The following is a 17,154-nucleotide window of genomic DNA, read 5'->3' as shown; positions in this document are numbered from 1 at the left end:
AAAAACAGGCATTGGCAGCTAGGTGGTGCAATGAATAGAGTTCTGGCCTTAGAACAGGAAGACATCTTCATAACTTCAAACATGACCTCAGACACTTAACAGCTGTGTGACTCTAGGCAGGTCACTTCACCCTGTTTGCCTCAGTTTCCTCATTTGTAAAATGAGCTGGAGAAGGAAATGGCAAGTCACTCCAATACCTTTGCTAAGAAAACCCCAGATGGGTTCATGGAGAGTCTGACATGACTGAACAACAAAAAGAGAGGCAAATATATGTATATGTGTGTATATATATATATATATATATATATATATATATATATATGTATGTATGTGCCCATATACAGATATACATCTGCATATACTTGTATCATTCTATATCATACAGACACAATACAGAAAGCATGGAAAGTCAGAATGGTGCCGGGGAAAGGATTAAGATTTAATTATAAATTGAGGCTCTGGGCTTGAATCCTAACTCTTCCATTTTCTGTCCTGTGGTCCCAGTTTCCTCATTATAAAATGAAGTGCATTAGAAAGTCTAATCTAATCTCCTTGTGGATCTAAGGCTCCAGACTTGTGATTTTATTAGTGAAGAGAACTCCCAGGGAGGAAATGCTCTCTCTCGGGCAGATCATCATCTTAGAATCTTAATTGCCAGGAGCCCTAAGGATTTACGAGACCACCAGCATCCATTAGCACCCTAGTGCCCATCCACCCCTTCCACTGTCCCACTTACCATCCTCATCCCCAGCACCATAATTGTCAGCCCATTCCCCATCCCCATTCCTATGCCTATCATCTCAGTTCCCATCCTCATTCCATCACCTCCAATTTCCATTTCCTTCATCCCACCTGCCCATCCCCATCCTACCCATATCATCCCCCTCCACAATCATCCCTCTCCCTATCACACCACCGTGCCATCACCACCATTGTCACCAACATTACCAACATGATAAACTAATATTTATTGAGCTCCTCCTTATTGAGCCCCTCCCCACACTGTCCCAGCCACCACGCAGAATATACAGAGGACACACTCCTTGCCCTCTGAGGCTCCCTAGCTCTTAGTACCATGTTGACAGGTAGACACTGGGACATGGGGTTGATACCAGCAGGACCAGGCTGGGTCCTGGGGCTGGGAAGATTTTCTGAGGCCTCCATGGAGGGCACAACTACCCTGCCCTCTAGCCATGAACTTTCTTCCTGAGCTAAAGAAGAACAAATAAATAATGGAATGAGAGTCTGACAAGGGCCGGGGCAGGGGTGGGAAGTGCCTCCCTGTAGCTGACTGGGGGAAAAGGTGCCCCTTCTCTGCTGGCCATGCCATACTGACCTGAATAACTCCATAGGAGTGAAAGGAGGCTGTTTCAGGGCCACAGAGGCTGGGAGCCTTTCATCTCTGACCTCTGCTTCAAACCATTCACCTTCTTTTCCTTGCCTGACATTACCTGCTATACCCAAGGTCTAGTAGGGGTATGAACATGGGTCAGGGTTCATAAGTGAGCAAGAGAGGGTCATAGGCTCATAGGGTTTACAACTGGAAGGGACCTCAGAGGTCATCTAGCCCAACGCCCTTATTTTATAGAGAACCTGAGGATGGGAACCGACTTGCCTAAGGTCACACGGATAGAAAGGACCAGAGCCAGGGAGCAAATACATATTCCCCATCTGACCTGGCACATGGCCTCCAGCTGACTCTGCCAGAGACAACACCACTCAACTTTGACACATCCCCTCCCTCCAAGGCAGGGCATGGCTGGACCTCTCTTCATCTGGGCATCTTTGGTGTTAATATAAGGCTTATTCAGGGCCAGGAAACTCAGGAAGCCATCAGTGGGAGCTCCCCTTGGAAATGCTGGCAAACCCCAGGCTGGCACAAAGAGGGTTCCCAGATGCAGACTATCCAGGGGGAAAGTGAGGGCTAGCAGGAGCCAACAGGTGAGGTCTGTGTTCTTTCCATGCCAATCAGCCATGACACACACTTGAGTTCCTGGGTTCCCTCCCCAAGGTTTCCCGGGCCCCACTAGAGCGGGGCATCTTCTGTCCTCCAGTGATGGGGGTAGCTCTGTCTTTGAGCAGGGGCAGCAGAAGGGCCCACGTGGTCCAGTGGCACGACCACATCTTCCGAGTGGGCATTCTTGTTCAGCTCAACAACCCTGGGCACCACTACGGACCAGCGATCTGTAGGAGGAACACACAGGGGAGGGCTCACTGGAAGGGGAGAAGAATGGGATCTGTCCAAAAGGGAAATGCAGGGATCTTCAGAGTCATGGGGGCCCCAGCCAAGAAGAGTGCGGAAGGGCCAGGCTAGGTGTCGGCCAGCAGAGCTGCTTGTTCACAGACCCACAGAATGTTAGAGCTGGAGGAACACAGAAGGTGAATTTAAGAGAACAGGACCCAAGAACCCCGAACTTGGAATGGCAGAGGTGGAAGGGACCTTAGAACTTAGAATGTTAGAACACAGAATGTTAGAGCTGGATGATACCTTAGAACACAAAATGTCAAGACTTAGAAGGTTAAAACATAGAATGTTAGAAATGGAATGGACCTCAGGACACAGAATATCAGATCTGGGAGGGCCTGAGAACAGGGGATGTCAGGGCTGGGAGGGGCCTGAGAACAGGGGATGTCAGGGCTGGGAGGGGCCTTAAAACTAAGAATGACAGATCCCAGTGATGCTCTAGCCCAGGAGTTCTTCCCCATTTTCATCCCAGACTCCTCTGGCAGAGTCTTGGTCTCTCTTCTCAGCACCATATTTTTAAATGTATAAAATAAAACACAGAAAATTAGTCAGTGAAAATAATGATGTCTTTTTTTCCCATCCAAGTTCCCTGAAATATATCCATGAACTGCTTGGGGGGAAGGTCTGTGGACCCCAAGTTAAGAACGCCTGATCTAGTCCCCTTTGATATAGAAGGTGATGGCCAGAGAGGGACCAGAACTGCCCTAGTCAGTGGGACAGGCAAGATCAGAATTCCAGACTTTGAGGCTTACCCCTACACTAGGAAATCAAGTCAGAAAATGTTCCCCTTCTCCCTCCTTCCTTCCCAGCCTCCACCTCCCCTCCCCTCCCCTTCCTCCTCCCCATCTCCTCCTCATCCCCCCTGTACTCACCCCTTCGGAGGCGGCCCATGGTGTGTGAGAAACCATAGTACTGGTAAGTCTCATTCTTGCCTGGATCCTCATTAATGATGCCCAGATTTTGGTTCCAATGGGACCAATTCACTTCATCAACCCTAGGAGGGCAGAACAGAATGAAACAGTGGGGACCCACTTGTCTCTCCTCCCTCCCTCAACGTCCAAAAGCACCTTCCTCCTTCGCTGGGGCCAATGCCCATCTCAGACAGTTCTTTCCCAAGATCCTATGAAAATGGCATGTTAAGGCTTGCAAAGTGCTTTGCAAATAGCATCTCATTTGATACTAGCAACAGCCTTTGGAGGTTGGGGCTACTATTAGCTTCCTTTTACGGATGAGGAAACTGAGAGAGACAGCGGTGAGATGCCTGGCCAAGGGTTATGCAGCTGGTAAGGGTCTGAGGCTGGATCTGAACTCAGGTCTTCCTGACTCCTGGTCTGACGCTCTATTCACCGCACCACCTAGCTGCCCGCAGCAAATGTTTATTGATTATTTACTACATGCTTATTGATTGACGTGCAAACAGCTATGCACAAACCAGATATATGCGGTGGGTAGTTTGGGGATAGTCTCAGAGGGTGGGCATTGGAATTGAGGGGGAAGAGTGTAAGGTGAGACTTGGAGGCAGAGACAAGGAAGGAGGGTGTTCCTGGCATGGGGCACAACCAGCAGAAACACTTGGAGCTGAAAGATGGAGTCTTATAATGACAGAATTATGTTTAAGGATATCTCAGGGTACATGGAGTAAGGTATGGGAAGACTGGAAAGGTCTTGGTGGGGGAGGGGCAGTTATGAAGGGCTTTCAGGCTCCACAGGGGGTGAGGACAAAGCCCTCTGAGCCAGAAGGCCCTTGGATTCCCCCTTCTCATTTCACAGACAAGGAAACCAAAGCCCACACAGGGAGTAAGCAAATGAAGCCCAGGCCTCTGACTCCAATCTTTCCACTAGGCCACACTTCCACTCTGCCTTCCCTAAGCACAATGGCCTACTCCCAACCAAGAGGTGGTGAACTACAGTGACGACATAGGGCATAACAACCAAGGCACTGATTTCTTTTGCTCATTTCTCTGTTACAAGAAGGTGTTGGTGGGGGAAAGTCATTGATGTGAAGGCCTTTCCTGAGCCCCACAACTGCTAATGCTGCCCTGCCCCAAATGACCCAGTAGCCCTTTGGTATGTGTCTTGTAGATCCATTGACACATGTGAACATGGTCTCCCTCAGCACCCAGCCTAGTGCACAGATGAGCTTAATACTTGCACTGTGTTTTGATAGAACTAAAAAAGGAAAAAAAACACCAATACATTTAAAAAGAAAGAAAACAAATATGGTCAAATACTAATAGAGAGAACAAATTTTTTTTAATATGCTTTTCAAGATCCCTCTGGAAAAGTCCACTGAAGCCTATGCCCCTCTTCTCATGTTTTTAAATGCATAAAATAAAATGTATAGGATTACAAAGGAAAACAAATGTCAGTGAAAATAAAGGTGTAATTAGTAATAAATTACATCTGTGATCAGGTGTGTGCAGCTGGAGGGTGCTGTGGATAGACCTGGAGTCAGGACTAGACCTGAATTCAAATCCAGCCTCAGACACTCACTAGCTGTGTGACCCTGGGCAAGTCACTTCACCCTGTTTGGCTCAGTTTCCTCATCTGTAAAATGAGCTGGAGAAGGAAATGTCGATCATTCTAGCATCTTTGCTAAGAAAACCCCAAATGGGGTCATGAAAAGTCAGATATGACTGAAATGACTGAATAACAAAAAACAACACAAAAATAATGGGGGAGGAGGGGTTCTGCCTGCCTTAAGTCTCTCCCCACTCCAGTCCATTCTCCGCACAGGTCTGACTAGGTAACTCTCCTAATCAATAAACTCCAGTGCTCCCTATTGCCTGTGGGATCAAATATAAAAAGTTTTGGCATTCAAAGCCCTTCCTAACCTAGACCCCTTCTCCATTTCCAGTTTTCTTACACTCTATTCCCTACCCTATAGTCTTCAATTCAGTGGTATAGGCCTCCTGTCTGGTCCACAACCAAGACACACCATCTCTTGGCCCTGGGTGTTCTCTCGGGCTATCCCCCATGCTTGGAATCCTCTCCCTCCTGTCTCTACCACCTGGCTTCCTTGGCTTCTATTAAATCCCATTTTTTGCAGGAAGCCTTCCCCACCCTCTTTTAATTCTAGTGCCTTCCCTCTGCTAACTATCTCTCATTTATCTGTTTGTCCATAGTTCTCAGCATGTGGTCTCCCCCATTAGACTGTAAACTCCTTGAGGGCAGAAACTGGGTTGTTTGGCTTTTTTTTGGTTCCTTTCTGTATCTCCAGGGCTTAGCACAGTGCCTAGCACACAGTAAGCACGGTTGGTTTACAGAAAAAGTAACTTGAACTTCACAGTATATCAAAGGATCAGAGTTTTGAGAGTTGGAAGGGACAAATTTATGAAGTTCTAGGCCTTTCTGGAGCCTAGCTGGTTGAAGAGAAAGGACTCCATCAACCATGTGGATTTCAAGATTTTTAATGCCGTAGGGAATGGGGATGGGGAGGTGAGGAGGAGAGGTATCTCTTACAAGATGGTGAGACCACCTCCCTGGAGGTTAGCCTGAGGGCTGTGGGTCAGGGAAGAGAGAAAGCTCACTCTTCTCCCCAGCAGAAAGTAAAAATGAATAGAAAGCATCATGCTGACCTGACCCAAGCATGTGCCATGCAGATTTTCCTAGCCAGGTCCCCCACAGAGGCTGCCTTGGCGGCAGTGGGGGGGAACAGTTACCTGAAACACCACCTCCGGTCTGGTGTGCCATCCGAGCTCTTGCCCACAGTGACCATTTCCCCAGAGCGGAACGCCTTCCTCACAAACACCGGGAAAGAACGCTCAATGTCCAAGATGGTGGTGGCCCACTTTGGAGCAGAGAGAAAGGAGAGACAAAAGGAACCATCAGGCCATTGTTTCCTCCACCTTTAATGCCCCCGGATTCAATATGCTAAGTTAAACCCGTCCTCCACCTGGGAGCACCAGCACTTGGAAGAAACAAAAATCAAGGCCAGAAAGAAATGAAAACGAGGTCCCCTAAGACATTCACACCTCCTGCTTGGTCCCAGTGAGCAAAGATCATAGGATTTACAGCTGCAAGAGCCTTTAACAGAGAGAATGTTGGCCTCGGTAGGTCTTTAGAACACAGAACCTTTAGAACAGAATGTCAGAGCTGGAAGGAGCCTCTGAACATAGAAGAGAATTGGAGTGGAGACCTTAGAATCTAGAACCAAGAACGATCGATCTGGAGGGACTTTAGGAGATAGAATGCAGAATACACATGCTACAAGGGGCCTAGACAAAAGGCTTCAGAACTGGAAATCACCTTAGAAGGTAGAATGGCAGGATGGGGAGGGGGGGAGCTCAGAACACAGACTATTAGTGCTAGAGGAGACATTAGAACGCTGAATGTTAGGACTGGAAGGGGCCGAAAGATAAACAGCCTAGAACGTTAGAGCTTAAAGGGCCCTTAGAACACAGAAAATGTCAGAACCAGAAGGGGCCTCTGAACACAGAATAGCAGAGAGCAATGGGGCCAAGAGTGCAGATTCTGAATCTCATCACTGAAAGGGATCTCAGAACGTAGAACGGAATGTTAGGTCTAGAAAAGCCTTAGAACATAGGGCAGGACATCAGAAGTGAAAGAGACCTCCTGGTCCAAACCCCTCGTTTTACAAACTAGGAAATGGAGGCCCAGAGGAAAGTACCTCACCCTCTAGTGAGGCCTTCTGCCTTCACATAAGAGCTCATTCACTGCAATAGGACGGAAGACCTTAGGACTCATTGCAGGGCGGTGGTGCGGTCTGGGAGGGGGGTTCCTAACCTTACAGGAAAAACACCTGGAGACACTGGGCCAGGTGATCATTGCAGAAGAGGATACCTGCAGGGAGCATTGTGGGGAGGTCGGCTGGGACCAGAAGGTATGACAGCTATCAGAGTCCACACTTACACAGTGTTTTCTAGTTGAGAAAGATCATTCCATATACAACAGGGAGAGCTGAAGATCCTTAGAATATAAAACATAGAACAGGAGAGCTGGAAAGGGCCTTAGAACACAAACCATAGAATGGGAGAGCTGGAAAGGGCCTTAGAACACAGACCATAGAATGGGAGAGCTGGAAAGCTCCTTAGAACACAGACCATAGAATGGGAGAGCTGGAAAGCTCCTTAGAACACAGATCACAGAATGGGAGATCTGGAAGGCTCCTTAGAACACAGACCATAGAATGGGAGAGCTGGAGAGGGCCTTGGGATCTAAAATGGCAGAGTTGAAAGATCTCATGACAAAGAATATACGAAGTGAGGAGAGTAAGGAATGCTCTCCCCATTTGACAGATGAGAAAACTGAGATGTAGAGAGGTGAATCATCCACCCACAGGCTGAGAAGTGGTTCATCCAGTACATGAAGGGTTTTTGGAGACAATGAAGTCAGGAGGGTCCCCTGCGGCCCCTGGGCTAGGCTTTGGGATGACCACCTGGTTTCTCTGTGCTTGGATCTCACAGGGTCTGTTAAGCCCACCACCATCACCATCCACTGAGAAGCCACTGAATATTAAGGGCTGGGGGCAGCCAGAGTGGGGAGCATTACTGCTCTCCCAGGGCAAAGCTCAGCCCTGGTCATTGCTGGGTGTTGCCCCCTTCCAGGGATGGGTCACAGAACCACGGACTTGAGCTGGAAAGGACCTCAGAGGTCACTTCATCCCTCTCCTTCATTATACAGATGGGTAAACTGAGGCATGGAGAGGCCACAGACCATAAATCTGGACCTTAGAGGCCCTCAGAGGTCATACAGCTCAACTCCTTCATTTCACCAAAGAGGAAACTGAGGCCAGAAAGAGAAAGTGCCTTGTGCAACATCACACAGTCAATGACAGAGCTGGGTTTTAATCCAGGGCCAATAGCCAGGAGCCTGTATTATTCTGGGCCTCTGATGTCTTATGCCATAGTAGCTTTTAACTTTTTTAAAGTCCTTTCACACCCACTGTCTAATGTGACCCTTCACAACAACCTTGGAGGCAAATTGGGGAGGGGAAACATCCTCCATTGGACAGATGAGAAAACTGAGGCCTAGGGAGAAAAAAAAGGCTCATCCAAAGGGACACAGCAAGTTATTGGCTGGGGCACTACTAGAAACCAAGTCTCCAGAATCCTAGGTTCTCCTGACATCCAAGACCCTAGGAACATCCCCTTAGAGAGGGGTGTCTCTAAAATCCTCTCCAATTAACCATACTGCTCTTTCCTTTCCTGGGCTCAGGGCAGTGTCCCAGGCTCTGTCTCATGATTCCCAAGCCCAGGTCTCCAGACTCTCAGGTCTGAATCTCCTGACTCCCCAGACCCAGATCTTCAGACTCAAGCCCCATCTCCCCAAACTTTCAAGGCCCGTCGCTCTGAATGCCCACGTTCTGGACCTCTAACCCCCACAAGCCCAGGTCTCCAGACTCTCAGGTCCAAATCTCCTGATTCCCCAGACCCAGATCTTCAGACTCAAGCCCCATCTCCCCAAACTTTCAAGGTCCATTGCTCCCAAGGCCCAGGTTCCAGACCTCCAACCCCCACAAGCCCAGGTCTCCAGGATCCCAGGCCCAGCTCTTTTGACTCCCCAGGCCCATAACTTCAGACTCAAGCTCCATCTCCCCAAACTTTCAGTGCCCCTCGTTCTGGATGCCCACGTTCCAGACCTCCAACACCCACAAGCCCAGGTGTCCAGACTCTCAGGTCAGCCCAAGGCTCCAGCTCTAATAGCTTTCCCTACCTGGAGTTTCCAGATGTGCTTGCTCTCCTTGGACACCTGGCCCACCGTCTCCCCCATGAGGGCAATCAACATGTTCAGAAGCAACACGAAGGTCAGGATGATGTAAGTGACCAGCAGGATGATGAAGACCACGGGGTACTTGGCGCTGCTCAGCATCTCCAGATCGCCCATGCCGATGGTCAGCTTGAAGAGGTCCAGGAGGAAGGTGCTGAAGGTCTGGCTGTCGCGGCAGGACGGGTAGCTGGGGACTGTGCAGTTGGTGTGGTGCTCATTGCAGATTGTGCTGCATGGGTTCAGCAGTGAGACCAGAGCTGGGGGAGCAATGGGCAAGAACCAGTGACTACGGTTCCAGGGGATCTTCCGGGTCATTCCTGGGGGTCTCTGGAGCTCCCAAATACCCAGAATTCCCAGGGCTGGGGGGGAGAATAGACCAGCCCCAAGCCCTTGGCTTCTCACTGAAATTCTCTAGCCAGCCAAAAGGGACAATCTAACTGGGCAGCACATATAACAGTTGCCACTGACCTAAAGGTTACAGATTTAGAACTGGGACAGCCCTTAGAGGTCATTCAATTCAGTTCCAACATTATGGCCTAGAATCTGGAAGACTGAGACATTTACTGTTTGGTTTTTCCATCAGCAAAATGAGGGAGGTTAATCTATGATTCTATGACATCCAGGTTACAGATTATAAATCATTTTACAGATGGGAAAATTGAGGCACAGAGAAGTTAATGACTTACCCAGGGTTACAGAGACAGTAAGTGGGCAGAGTCAGGATTTGAAAATAGGTCCTCTGACCTGTTCCATTACACCATGCCAACTGGAAGGTGAGCCAGTCCCCAAAGAACTCCCCTCTGGCTCCATGCAGTCCCCATCCTCCAAATCACACCTGGCAACCTAGAGCTCACCTGAAGCGTAGCCAATCATGAAGAGGAGATAGACCAGCAGGAAACGGAAAAGGTCTTTGAACAGGATCTGAGATGCCCAGCCAAGATGTGAAGGAAAGAGAGGAGACAAAGTTTGCCTCCCTTTCCCCCAGTTGGGTGCTTCTCCTACATTGTCCCATTCAGTGAGTTACCCAGTGACAGATAATAAGAACTATGGTTACTATTATCAGTCTCATTTGGGGGGTTGGGTAAACTGAGGCTCACACCGAGGAATTGGCCAGTTCAGGATGACACAGCTAGGGAATGTCTATGGAAGGATTTGAACACAGGCTTTCCTGGCTCCCCATCAGATGATCTAATCACTCCACCACCTAGCTGCTACATGGCCATGGAGACCTGGTTCCCAGCCCACCTTCTGGATCATGATGCTGTAGGTCCCGGTCAGCTTCAACCCACGAGTGAAGTAGAGGGCATTCATCCAACCCAGGACCAGGGCGAAGACCATGACTGCCAGGTAGGCTTCGATCCCTGCCAGGTAGAGGCCAGCAGAGACAATCACCAGCACCGAGTAAATAAAGCTAGGGGGAAATTGGAGGGAAGGGGGTTACAGGGGGAGCCTGGGACACTCTCCTGAGCCCAGGAAATGAACCACTCATAGAATTAAGAGCCAGGGACAACCTGGAGATCCCCCAGTCCAGCTCCCTCTCTTGGGGGTAAACTGAGGCTCAGAGAGAGGAATGTACTTGCCTAAGGTCACACAGCCAACCACTAGCAAAGCTGGGATTTCAACCCAGGTCCTCTGCTCAAGACTTGGGTTCTAACTTATATATCTTCAAGGAGTAAGTTGTGTGTCTCTACTATAGCTCTGTGGGTATCCGGGCATTGACTGCCCCTTTCCTCCCCTCAGGGGATTACCCATTCTCCCAAATGTCCCCTGCTTGCTTACCAGAAAGCAGTGAGGGAGACTGAATAGAAGACATGCATAACCTTACAGAAATCATAATAAGAATGGCTATTTCTATAGGGGCAGCTAGTGCTGGGCCTGGAGATCAGAAGACTGGAGTCTTCCAGCCTCAGACACTTACTGGCTGTGTGGCCCTGGGCAAGTCACTTCACCCTGTTAGCCTCAGTTTCCTCATCTGTAAAATGGGGAGAATAAAAGCACCTCTCTACCAGGGTTGTTGTGAGGATCAAATGAGGTAACATGTAAAATGCTTAGCAAAACTGTAAACAGGTCTGTAAAAACTAGTCACCATCATCATCATTCTTAGCCAATTATTAACGCAAACAAGTAACCGATAAGCATTTTTCTTTATATCTGCCGGGCCTGGCACATGTTAAGTTCCTGATAAATGCTGACTGACTCGTTAAGCACCTTAATATAAATGCAAAGACCAATAAAAGGCACTTCCTGCCCTCAAAAGGCCTCCATTCTATTGGCAGAGGCCCACAACTACCATACAGATGGTCAGAAGGGGAGCCCCAGGACCCTGCAGGATCCTAAAACAAAGCATTCTCTGGGCCTTCTGTTTCTTTTTGTCTTGTCATCCCCAACTCCCTGCACATAGTAGGGCTAGCTGGATTGGACTGGATCAAAGGACTATGAGTGAATTGTATTTCATCCTAATTCTCTGGAAATTGGCAGTGACCATGGCAATTCTCTGTCAACCAGAAAGCTGGATGAACCAGTCATCCCTATCTATGCTGGAAAACAGAGATCATTGTACCCCCAAGGACGTACATCCTGGGACTTACTAGAGCAGCTGGAAGGAGCCATCAACAAATAAAGAATTCACCCCTGGACACTTCTTCATGAAAAGGTCTTTAATCTGTGGAGGGGAGATGAAGTCAATTAGTCAACAAGGCTTTATTCAGAGCACTTCCTAGAGGTGTGACCCAGGACAAGTCACTTCACCCTGTTTGCCTAAGTTTCCTCATCTGTAAAATGAGCTGGAGAAGGAAATGGCAAATCAGTCCAATATCTCTGCCACGAAAACTCCAAATGGGGTCAAGGAGATTCAGATATGACTGAATAACAAGAAATGTGCCAGGCACCCTGCTGAGTAATGAGGTCATAGAAGGGACTTTAGAGTCCCTAAAGTCCGACCTCCTCATTTTACAGATGAGATAAAAACTGAAGCCCAGAGAGGTTAAGAGAAGTTTCTCAGGGTCACACGGTTGGTATTTAAGGTGGGACCCAGGTCTTCCTGACTCCAAGTCCAGTATTCTATCCATTACACCATATTCAAGTACAGACAGGGAAGAGGTAGAAGGGAAAGCAAAAGAGAGGTGGAAAAAAGGAAAAACACAGAATTTCAGAACTGGAAAGGACCTGAATATTGCCTCTGTGACATCCTGGACAACTGGTCTACCCCCTACAGTGAAGGGCTCCACTGGTGGGAAACCCATTATCTTTTGCAAAATTGCTTCATGGAGAGAACCTCATGGTTCATCCAATCCAACCCATACCTGACAAAGAGTCCTTTCTCCCTCAAGTGCTCCCAACAAGGCGTCAGCTAGCTTTCATCAGAAGACCTCTAATGGGGTCTTGTATTCCTGGAGGCAGCTGATTCTTCCATACAAATGAGAAGGGAAGAGCAGAAAGAGTAGAAGGAAAAGAAGGAAAGAGCAGAAATGGATGGAAGGGAGAAGAAGAGAGGAGCAAGAATAGGGAAGGAGGAGAAATAAAGGAGTGTGGGAGATGAGAGAGAAAAAAAGGGAGGAAAGGAAGGAGGACAAGGAAGAGGATGGGGAGAAGGAAGAAGGAGAGAAAAGGAGGAGAAGAAATGTGGAGAAAGGGGAAGGAGTTGGGGGGAGAAGGGGAAGGGGGAGAACTTCACACTCACACTAGAAAGGAAGAATATCACTCCAGTGGAAAGGGTGATGATCTCTCCGGCAAGTCGCAAGTAGTCAGCAGTTGTGCGGTACAGATACGGAGGCTGGGAGGGCAGGAGAAAGGCAGACCTGTCAGCAGGGACCTGTCCCAGCAGCCCCAGCCTGCCCCAGCAGAGCCCCGCTGGCCTGCAATGCTTCCCTTCCACCATTCCAGCCTTCTTTGTTCATTCCCTCACCACCCTGGGTCTTAGCAGCTTGGGCTGCCCCAGGCTGGCTTCTTGGGCAGAGCCAAGGTTAGTTTGAAAAGACCAGAGGTTTCATCCACTCGGGAGTGATCTCTTCCAATGCCAATGGCATCCATTCCAGCTGTCGTGAGTGCACGAGCCTGGTTGGCCAACAGGATTGGGAGCCCCTGCACTCACCGTGCCCTCCAGGGGCTGGTGGTAGGCGGTGAGGGTAAAGATGATCATGGCACACAGATAAGAGACCACGCTGATGTAGAAGGATACAGCTCCAAACTTCCGCCACTTGTCCCGGAGCAGCTCATTGATTGGCTCCACAGCCAACATCTCATGGCGGTTCTGGGGAGTGGGGGATGGAAGAAGAATCGGGAAAGGGTGGGGCCCTGAGCCAGGCCAGGTCTTGGGGTCATTCAGACCCAGGGGCCTTCCCTACCTGGCAAGCCCTTCCCTAAAGCTCTCCAGAGATCTAGGTTGGGACAAGGAGAAAGGGACACTGCCTTGCCTGGCCTTCAAGGCCCAACTTCATTGGTCTTCCAATCCTCTCCTACACATACCAGACATGGCAACCAAACTGGAATTCTCAATGGCGCATCACTACTCTTCAGACCCTCTTGCTTCCATTCCTTTGCTGATCTAACCCCTGGCTCCTGGAATACCCTCTCCTTTCCTTCTCCTTTCTCTCTCTTCAGATGCTAGCCACCCTTCAAGACCAAGCTGAAGTCTCCTGTTTTCCATGAGTCAGGGACACCTCCTCCATCAATTAATCAGCAAGCATCTATTAAGCTCCCCCTGTATGCCAGGCATTGTTCTAAGCACTGGGTATACAAGGAGAAGCAAAATAACTCCTACCCTCAAGGGGGTCACATTCTAACGAGCCAAATTCTGCCCAAGACACCCTCTAGTCCTTGCTTCAGGCAGCTAAGCCAGAAAATGTCAGAGCTGAAACCCAGATGGGCCCTCCTGGGGTTCTTAGAGTAGGCTCATAGAATTTAGAACAATAAAGGACCTTGGAGACTCTCTAACCCCTCATCTTGGTGCTAAGAAGCCTGAGGACTGGAAAAGGAGAAAGGACTTACCAAGGTCACACAGCTAATGGGTGGCATGGCCAGGATTCTAATACCCAAAAGGCCGTGCTGTCTTCTCCCCGGGCCCAGACCCTCCCCAGACAGCCCCCTCACACCAGCAGGGCCTCACCTCAATCTTGCTGTTATATACAAGGATCTCCAGGACCGAGGACTCCTCCCCACAGGTGTCTAGCGAGGACAGGTCATAGAGAGAGGAGTACACAGGCCCGTACGCCCAGTCCTTGAACTTGCGGGACAGATGTCTTGCGTCCTCGTCCGTCACCTCTCGGCGGATAATGTGCTGGAAAATCTGGAAGGGGCAGGGAGAGGAGGGGAGATGTTACCTGGGGACACCTGAGGATATAGTGGCCAGAACTTCCACCTCCTGCTCACCTGTCCCTTCCCATCCCTGCCAAACCCATGGGTTCGGGTCCAGGGGAGCTTGTGTGGTTTGTGAGGGTCTTATAGGACACTGGATCCCCCCACATGAGCAGCAGTAACAGGCATCACTTCTGTTACTCAATTATGACAAGGTGATCGTAATGCTATATGTCTATTAGAACCTCAGAATGTTATTGACAATATTAGTTTAAAGTGGTAGAGCATTTAAATACTTCAGATAACACCAATACCACCACAGAATGTCAGAACTGGAAGGGAACCTAGAACAGGGAATGTCAGAGCTGTGAAGGACCTTGGAAGAGGGAATGTCAGAGCTGAGAGGGGTCTCAGAACACAGACTGTCAGAGCTGGGAAAGCCTTAGAACAGGGAATGTCAGGGCTGGGAGGTGCCTTAGAACAGGGGATATCAGAGCTGGGAGGGATCTTAGAACAGGGAATATTGAAGCTGGGAGGGGCCTTAGAACAGAGGATGTCAGATTTGGGAGGGATCTTAGAACAGGGAATATTAAAGCTGGGAGGGGCCTTAGAACAGAGGATGTCAGAATTGGGAGGGAGCTTAGAACAGCAGATGTCAGAGCTGGGAGGGGTCTCAGAACACAGACATACATAAAATGTCAGATCCACATGCAGACCTTTTCCCTAAGATTTCCTCTATCCTACAATCTAACTTGGAGGGTACTGGGGGCAGGGGCTATTTGTCCTCCTTTTTAGAGAAGGAATCTGAGGCCCAGAAAGTCAAAATGCCCCAAAGTCCTAGGAAGTGGCAAATCCAGGATCCTTTATTCACAGTTTAGAAGAAGGGCCTCTGAGGACCATCCCAGTTACGCTTCATTTTACAGACATGAAAACTGAGGGCCAAGTGACTGGCCCAAGGTCACAGAAACAGTAAGTGGGCTGCCTTCTCAGCCAGACCCTTTGATTCTAGAGGCTGCAGTTTTTCCAGTGGCTTTTGCTACTTCCTCAGGTCTGCTGAGGACTATTTCCATTGGGCCAGTCTTGGCATCTGATGAATCACAAGGATCAGGGGTGGAGGTGAGGGGGTGAGGAAAGAGAAAGGATTAAGGTAAGTCAGAGAAGTGAGTGGCTCTGTCCTTTAGAGAACAGAGAGGCAAGAGGGGAAAGGAAGCCTGTTTGGGAATTCTGGAAGTGTGGGATGTAGGATGACACCTTTTGAGGATTTGACAGAATACCAAGGAATACTTGGGTTCAGATCCAGCCTCAGATATTTACTGGCTGAGTAACCTCGAGCAGCTTACTTTCCCACTATGAGCCTCAGTTTCCTCATCTGTAAAAATGGCGTTTAAGTCTCTCCCAGCTCTCAATCCATGATCCTATGACAATCTTGAAACCTAAAGGGGTCTGCAACCCCATGGATCAAAGGGACACTAAGGCTTTTGGTGACAAGTGGGAGAAGAGCCCCACGCCTGCTCCTTGCTAAGTCAGTGACCAGTGGGTTCCAGGACCCCAAGCCTGAGCAGTAAGAGCCCTGAGCTGGGAGTCAGGCAGCCTGGGGTCTGGTCCTGGCTCTGTCACTCACTGGCCAGATGACCTTGGACCAGTCTCAGTTTCATACTGGGGCAAATGAGAGTGTTGGACCAGATCTGTGAACTTGTTTAATGTTTTGACAAGTGTATTTCAATATAATTGGTTTGTAATCTTATGGGTTTATTTTATGCATTTAAAACATTCTGAGGAGACCACAGGCTTTATCAGACTGCCAAAAGGATCCCCCCAAAAAAGCTAAGAAGCCCTGAAGTAGATTTTCTCAAAGTTTCTTCCAGTTATAAATCTGCGATCCTGACTAAGGGTCCCTGGGACCATGATTCCACCTGACTTCACCCACCTTCTCCTCCTTTCTCTTAGAATGGTAATCAGGTCAACGCCATCATTGCCTCTGAGAAACTCATGTCAATGGAATGCCCTAGGATTCCACTCACTGATGAAGGACAGTATTGCCTAGTGGCTAGCCTACCAGCCCTAGAGTCAGGAAAACCTTGATCTAAAGCTCCCCTCAAACACTTACTACTTGTGTGGCCCTGGACAAATCATGAAAAAAACCACCTTTCTGTGCCTCAGTTTGTTCATCTGGACAAGGGAAGGGTTGGATTCAGTGACCTCTAAGGCCCCTTTTGGCTCTGAATCCATGATCCTATGGCATGGCACATCCTATGTGGCTCCCAGAATAAAATTCCCCTCCCTGGCCATCACACCCCGATGTGTGCTGTCTTCCACTACCTGAGGGTAGGGGCTTGTCTCACTGTCGTGTTGTGTCTCCAACACTTAGCAATGTGGTGTTTAATAAATGCCCATCCATCCATCTCTAGAAATTTAGGGGAAAGGCTATACATCATTTTATTAAGGTTCATCGGGTGATTTTGGGAACAGCTCTGTTGAAATAAGGTAACTCAGAATACTAGGAAGAGCCAGCAGGTGGCAGCATTGAACACTTACACTAGCATAGCTATACATCCAGAAAGAGAAATATAAAGTTAGAAATATAGTGTATATTAGATGTTCAAAGACTCGGGGCAAGACTCAGACAATGACAGCGAGGAGAGGGGGGTGCCACACAGAATGTTAGATCTGGGAAAGGCCTTAGAACAGGGGATGTAAGGCCTGGGAGGGGCCTTAGAACAGGGGATGTCAGAGCTGGGAGGGTCCTTGGAACAGGGGATGTAAGGCCTGGGAGGGGCCTTAGAACAGGAGATATAAGGCCTGGGAGGGGCCTGAGAACAGGGGATGTCAGAGCTGGGAGCATCCTTGGAACAGGGGATGTCAGAGCTGGGAGGGTCCTTGGAACAGGG

General features: G+C 49.0%; 1 protein-coding gene across 2 annotated transcripts in view; it reads right to left on the bottom strand.

The window, feature by feature from the left end:
- Positions 1-336: 336 nt before the first annotated feature.
- Positions 337-17,154, bottom strand: part of TRPV4 (transient receptor potential cation channel subfamily V member 4) — a 60,294-nt gene continuing 43,476 nt past the window's right edge. For both annotated transcript variants that reach the window (XM_069081367.1, XM_069081368.1), the window contains exons 7-16: positions 14,079-14,258; positions 13,065-13,223; positions 12,654-12,746; positions 11,563-11,636; positions 10,220-10,385; positions 9,829-9,895; positions 8,921-9,231; positions 5,908-6,035; positions 3,118-3,239; positions 337-2,184 (exon numbers count right to left, since the gene is read on the bottom strand). In XM_069081367.1, coding sequence (XP_068937468.1) covers positions 2,027-2,184; positions 3,118-3,239; positions 5,908-6,035; positions 8,921-9,231; positions 9,829-9,895; positions 10,220-10,385; positions 11,563-11,636; positions 12,654-12,746; positions 13,065-13,223; positions 14,079-14,258 — 1,458 coding nt within the window. In that variant the 3' untranslated portion in view covers positions 337-2,026. The remainder of the gene's footprint in view (positions 2,185-3,117; positions 3,240-5,907; positions 6,036-8,920; positions 9,232-9,828; positions 9,896-10,219; positions 10,386-11,562; positions 11,637-12,653; positions 12,747-13,064; positions 13,224-14,078; positions 14,259-17,154) is intronic.

This window comes from Petaurus breviceps, unplaced genomic scaffold (genome assembly GCF_028583685.1).
Source record: "Petaurus breviceps papuanus isolate PSGF00001 unplaced genomic scaffold, PetGlider_PUasm1.0 99, whole genome shotgun sequence".
Taxonomy (NCBI): Eukaryota; Metazoa; Chordata; class Mammalia; order Diprotodontia; family Petauridae; genus Petaurus; species Petaurus breviceps.
Note: the sequence above shows the minus strand (reverse complement) of the source record. Positions and strands in the feature narration are given on the sequence as shown.